This window comes from Anoplopoma fimbria, chromosome 18 (assembly GCF_027596085.1).
Source record: "Anoplopoma fimbria isolate UVic2021 breed Golden Eagle Sablefish chromosome 18, Afim_UVic_2022, whole genome shotgun sequence".
NCBI classification, from domain to species: Eukaryota; Metazoa; Chordata; class Actinopteri; order Perciformes; family Anoplopomatidae; genus Anoplopoma; species Anoplopoma fimbria.
Window position 1 is genome coordinate 13,848,221 of NC_072466.1, and position 6,538 is coordinate 13,854,758.

General features: G+C 41.2%; 1 protein-coding gene across 1 annotated transcript in view; it reads right to left on the reverse strand.

Annotated features, from left to right (window-relative positions):
* The window catches only part of ptprk (protein tyrosine phosphatase receptor type K), a 107,638-nt gene extending 101,383 nt beyond the window's left edge, over window positions 1–6,255 (reverse strand). Inside the window, 1 exon segment of the mRNA XM_054619123.1 lies at window positions 5,941–6,255. Coding sequence (XP_054475098.1) covers window positions 5,941–6,022 — 82 coding nt within the window. The 5' untranslated portion in view covers window positions 6,023–6,255.
* Between the last annotated feature and the right edge of the window lie 283 nt (window positions 6,256–6,538).

Consider the following 6,538-nt stretch of genomic DNA (forward strand, 5'->3'; position numbering starts at 1 on the left):
ATCGAACTGGTTCCGTCCACAAAATCCAAAGGGATATTTTCAATGGATTTTGGTTTGTTGCAGAGAATAAAAGGTCTTGTAGCAACGCATGTAGTAGAAAATATCTTGCCTAAATAGCCTTGCCTTCAGTTTGATATGTAGTTGTGTGTTAAAGGGTAGCAGCATAGTTATAGCGTCAACACACATAAAAAAAAACTGTGAGTGATCTGCTTGTTTCCTTCTACAGATTGCAGAAAAGTGAAGAAAACGTTTTCTTCGTTAAAGAAAGACTCAAAAATATATCAAAACCGTTGTCCTAGTATGAAGTAAAGTATGAATAATAAATCAATTTTGAATGTACAATTTCTGCTCGGCAGCAGAAACCAAATGCACCAACAGCAATCATACTAAATAAAAGCAAACAAATCTGTATTAAATAAGTAGTTAGGACAATCTGTTGACCTGCACATAAACTCTGACCTTTAGCCGACAGATGCCGAACCTCAACCTTTACCCTTCACCTCATGGTAACCCTAAAAAAAAGCCTTTTCCCAAGACTCTCTTCACCTGCCGCTACTTCTCTCAATCCCTTTCTTCCTTACACACACACACACACACACACACACACACACACACACACACACACACACACACACACACACACACACACACACACACACACACCAGCCATGACTATATTTCAAATATCATCATCACCACACAAAGACTACACAACTGGTGCTGATGCTGCTCACATCTGTGTGTGGGAAAGAGAGACTGTGTGTGTGTGTGTGTGTGTGTGTGTGTGTGTGTATGCACTGTAATGTAATTAATCAACTGAGAGTGTTGATTACTTAATCTGTCATTAGCCAGCCATGTGTGTAAATGTGTGTGTGTGTGTGTGAGTGTGTGAGACAGCGGGGCGTTTCTAGGCCCCCTTGTACCGACAGCTGTGACCAGAGCCAAACAGGGCAGAGCAGAGATTGATGATACTAATACTAATACCATCATTCATCAGGGAGGTGATATTTCAGGGACTGGGATTTGTTTTGGAAGTACTGCCTCCCCTCATTTCCAATGAGACTTTAACACTTTCTCGGTTTCACTTCCTGCTCGCTGACTGGTGATTTACACCAATCACGTAACAGTATCTACAGGAACATAACAATAGCTACATTTCCATCAACCTGTTTTTATGTTCATTTTTTTTCCAAATTGTGCATTATTTGCCTGAATGTAAACAACAGAATCTAATGGTGAAAAGTTGAAATATTGAGTATCCGCTTGCCTGAGGTGAAAAAGAAGTGAAGACGCAAAAAAGGCTGATGGTAACAGATTTTTCTCATACATCTTGATGTTGCAGTACCTGCTTCTTCCACTTAAGACGATATATCCATGTAATGCTGCTTCCACTCAGCCTTGTCTTTACTTATCTAGATGGAGGACCTTGTTCTCTTATTTCTATCTCCATAGTGGCTGTTAAACTGCACAGGCTACATGTGGATCAGAAGCAACAAAGTGCTGCAACAATTTGTTAATTAATCAATTAACTGTTTTGTCTGACCAACAGTTCAAAACATAAATATTCAGTTAACAGTTGTGTAAAACAGAGATAATAATTGCAATAAAGAGCAGGTGAATGTTTGGCATTTTTGTTTCAGAAATGGCTGATAGGATCAAAGATTAATTTTCTGTGGAGTAACCAATCAACTGTCATTTAAGGTTTACTAAGGCAGGTATACGAAGCAGCAGTGGCGTACCATGATGTGTGAGAGCTCTGGTTCCTCAACATAAACATAGCTTATTGAGACATGCACCAAGTCAGATTTTTTATTTTGCCAAAATTGAAAAAATGAGCTTGAACCTTCATAACTTTATTTCTCATGAGTACCAAAGTGTCCTCTTATAGAACACATATGTGCACAGGATGCTGTATGGAGTCTGAATCACGTGTGTCAATCATGTCATGTTCTCACTTTCCCTCATTCTTAACTCTCTGACAACGACAAGAGGCTAAAGGTTGCACAGTCGCTGTGTGTCGCTAATCCATTTCTCAACACAAACCTTCAGATTCATTCATCCACACACACACACACTAACACACAGACACACTAACACACAGACAGTCTAATGAGGGATTAGCTAATGAATTCTCTCAACAGATTAATTACATTTACACACACACACACACACACTCTCATGCTTGTGTGCGCACAGACTTCATCCCTAAACGACTGAAGATATGAGCCAGTACTTTCAAAGAGATGAGTTTTTTATTTTTTTAAACTATCACTAAATTGAAATCCGAAGAAACAGACTGGCTCTGGGCAAAGTGGCGTTTTGATTTGAAGAGAAGACATTAAGATGGATCTGAAAGATAGCGGACTAAAGGATTACTTATAAAGAGAAAATAAATAAAGCAGCCTTTGATTTGGTGCCATTTTACATAGCACGAGTAGAATGAGGAGGCTATTTCACATGAATCTGAATAAGAGGCAAACATTTCACATGCTCATCTTTGTACCACTGTGCTCCGGAGGGCTTAAAAGCATCGGCCTCCCTCTTTCTCTTTAAGTGACAGCAACACACATGAGTTGACACACACATTTGCTCAACAAACGCACACACACACACACACAGGACATGACAGAGAAACACACAGACATTCACACACACACTCACTCCCTCCCTCCTGCCGTTTTTACAGTCTCTTGAGTGGAGAAGATGCCCACGGCCAAAAAACCAATGGTTGCATTTCTTGGTTTTTTTTTTTACCCCCTCCTCCTCCTCCTCCTCTCCTCTTTTCACTATCACTCTCTTTCTCTCGCCTTTCTGCGGGAAAACACTGATTTTTTCTTTTCAGCTTTAAAATGAAGCCAGAAAGTAATTATAATCGAACCAATTTAGTTCTAATGTTCAAAATACAAAAAATAATTTACAATTATAATTAAACCAGCTCAGATGTGGTGTTCAGTAGCAGCAAAAGCCCTCTAATTTGTCTGGAGACACTTATGGAAAACAATTATTTCACTTCATTAAGATTAAAGACGCCTGGAATCTGTGTCACAGCTCGATCAGAGAGGAGACAGATTTAGAAAGTTGTCAAATTAGCATAAACTCCGTTACACCCGTTCACATTTATTACACTGACTTTGTAAGCGATAGGCCAAAACAAAACTGCCGCAAAACAGCACGATAAGAAGAGACAAGGCAGAGGCAGAGTTAAATGAATGCCCTCATTTATAGTTTGACTTTATAAATGGGGAACTAGAAGATAAAGAGGGAAACGAGACAGATTTAGAGAAAAAAAAATCATCTCAACACAAACTCAAAGTGACTTTGTTAAAATGTGATGGACGGTTTTAAATCCGTGCCACTGTTTTTCTTGTCCTTGTCTGGGATTTCAGAGAGCAACGGCCATTGACGCTGCACCACAGCACACATCTCTCCTGTGATTCTCTTCATTATTGGCTTCTCATCTATCAATCACCGCTTTTCCTCAGTGACGGTTCATACCGACGGCGGCCTATTTAACCCCATCAGCCTCATGCGTTTGAACGTTTTACTGAAGTGATCAAATAAAAGTGCTGTCAGTGATGGAAACGGACGTTAAATCTTTGCATGCATTCTGCACCCTCTGCATCAAATCCTAAAAGAGGGTGCAGAATGTGATGAATACAAGTTGCTTTCTTTAACTCAAAATTTGTTTCATCAATTAGGATTCACAGTGTAAACAGAGAATGGGATGGCATTAACCCTTTCATCCCTGGGAACTGGGCCCTTTCATTGCAATCAAACGATCATTTTACTGCATCCGATTTCCTCAAATTTCCACTGCTGCTTGCTTTTATTCAGAAATGTCTACTTTTTTTTTTTTTTTTTTTTATTCTGCAACACAACCAACTGCAGCTTCTCTTTTCCAACCCCCTTTCCACACTAATGATAGCCCACCTCCACTCTCTGCATAGCAGCATCAAGTCACTAGTATTTACTTGCAAATTAACAGCACCTAAATTCCCAGAGGCCTCAAAGAAATTCCACACATTTGTTAGCCGGAGGGGCCAAATGGCCACAAGGGAGGGGAAGAGGGGGGGTGGGGTGGTAAAGGGGGTACGGAGAGGCGGGCAATAAAGCTCACAGATGAAGGGGGTAATTAATGTGTCATTTCTATGCAAAGTAACAACAAGCCAAAGCGAATACTGAGGCAGAACACGAAGTCCTTCTTATTACTATTTGTGGTTATTTCCAGCACTTGTACGCATCTCGGTGTGTCCTTTATTACAGTCTTATATGCTTTTAGAATGATTAGGAGGTGAGTTTTCTAACAGCTGTGTGGGTCTCTCTGTCTCTGTATGTGTATGTGTGTGTGTGTGTGTGTGTGTGTGTGTGTGTGTGTGCGTGTGCGTGTGTGTGTTGGAGTTCAGAGACTAACAACTGCTGAATGCGTAAATAAAAACGCACAGCAGCCACGCAGGCAGAGACACAGGTACAGAGAGTTTGTCTGCGCGGACACACGGAGAGCTGCACACAATGTATAAACATAAACACCTCGAGGATGTCCCTCTAGGGTGTCCCCTTCTGGAGTTCATTTAGTGGACTTTTTGCATTTGGAATCGTCCCGGTGCGCCGCAAGCAGCAGTGTTATTTGTTTTTGTCTTTCCTAGGAGTGCATACGTGTTTCTGCAGAACAGACCGACTAGAGGGGAGCAGGGACGCTTCGGGTCACTGTCTGAACTAAAGCACAAGAGGAAAAAGGTCCAATGCATCCCGGGAAAACGATTGAAGAGTTCAATGTCCCGATCGTTTCATTTAGTCTAATGCACACGGCTGCATGTAGTTTAACTATGACTAGTTTCAATTGTAGGTTCATCCCCTCTGCCTTGCTGACAGCCCAGAAAAAAAAATCACATCTAACATCTCAACCAAAAAAAACAAAAAAAAGATGAAACCAGTGTATTCAGAGAGAGAAAAAAAACATTTTTTTTCCTAAAGTTAAAGTTGCAGAAGAGGATTCTTCGGTTTGCAAAGAGCTGCAAAAAGCTCACGGAGCGAACCGAAGCCACAGTTTGCCTCGTAGAGCCGCACAGAAGTCCTCAAATGCAGCACAGACTACAGAGGATGACACCGAGAAGCTCACTGTAAAAACATGCATATATATATATATATACATATATATATATATATATATATATATATATATATATATATATATATATATATATATATATAATGAGTCATCACCGGGGACGCTGACTGTGATATTGTAGTCATTAGAGGGCTGATCTCCGCACACCGTAACTTTTTTTCTCCATTCACGCGCTGTTTCGCGAGGCGGCACTGAACGATGTTTCCTTTTCCACTGTACAAAGCTCCACACACACACAAGCTGTACATGTTGTTAATTACAGCCCGATGTTGTGGTGTTTTTTTTTTTTTTGGGGGTTGCTGAAATCAAACCCCCGTTTTTACAAGTCCGGAGACTCAATAACAGAAATATTGCAACTTTGTTTAAAACCTTCAGGATTTCAGAGTTCACAACCAAAACTAAACTATCAGGTCAGTGTGAGTCAGTCGTAAAAGCGAGACCGACCTACTTGGCAAACAGACTGAATACAAACATGAGCCGACCACCTCATATACGCTTTTAAATAGCCTCCGACCTGCGTGCACCGTCAGAAACCTTTCACATTATTAGCACACGGGGATAAAACGCGTGTTCACTGAAGGCATCCTGCATGTCGCATTCGAGGGTTTTTGGAGAAAAAAACAGCCATAAAAGCGATAAAAACAGGCACGACGGGACATTTTCAACACGGAGTCTAACTTTTTGTACTGCACCTAAACACACCTGTCAGGGATTCATACGCTAAACACGGATGGAGAAACCGAGAAGAAATAGTCCAAACTTTCAAAAGAGACAACACTCTCAGCTGTGGGTTTTATCCCGGTGTTCGTCCTTACCTGTCGGGATCTGACCGGAGACGTTACCGACCGCGGAAAAGAGAAACAGGAGTCCCGGGAATACGGAGAAAAGTGTATCCATGTTTTAAAACGTGGCCGTGTTTGAGTCTGTAACAGTTTCCCCCCCGGAAAAGTTTTTTCCTGCGAGTTCTCTCCCTCTTCTCCTCCGTCTTCAGCCTTCTTTATTCTCTCTCTTTTTATTATTATCGTGGGTTATTATTCCTCCTGTTGTTGTGGATTCAGTCGCTCCATTCTGTCCTTTCTCCGGTTTCTCTCTTTTCGCTTCCTACGGGCTCTCGCGGACACTACACTTTGTTTCACGCGGAGTGAGGGAGAGAGAGAGAGAGAGAGAGGGAGAGAGAGAGAGAGGCAGAGAGAGAGAGGGAGGCAGAGAGAGAGAGAGAGGCAGAGAGAGAGAGAGAGAGAGAGAGCGAGCGCAGCAGAGAAAGTGCGTGACGTCACGAGGCAGGAGTTAATAAAATAACGTATAATTAAAAGAAACAATGTAGCAAAAACACGTAGTTTTTGTTGTAATGTGTGTTCGTTTCAATGTTGCATTTATTTTTATTATTATGTCACTTAATTATTATATTATATG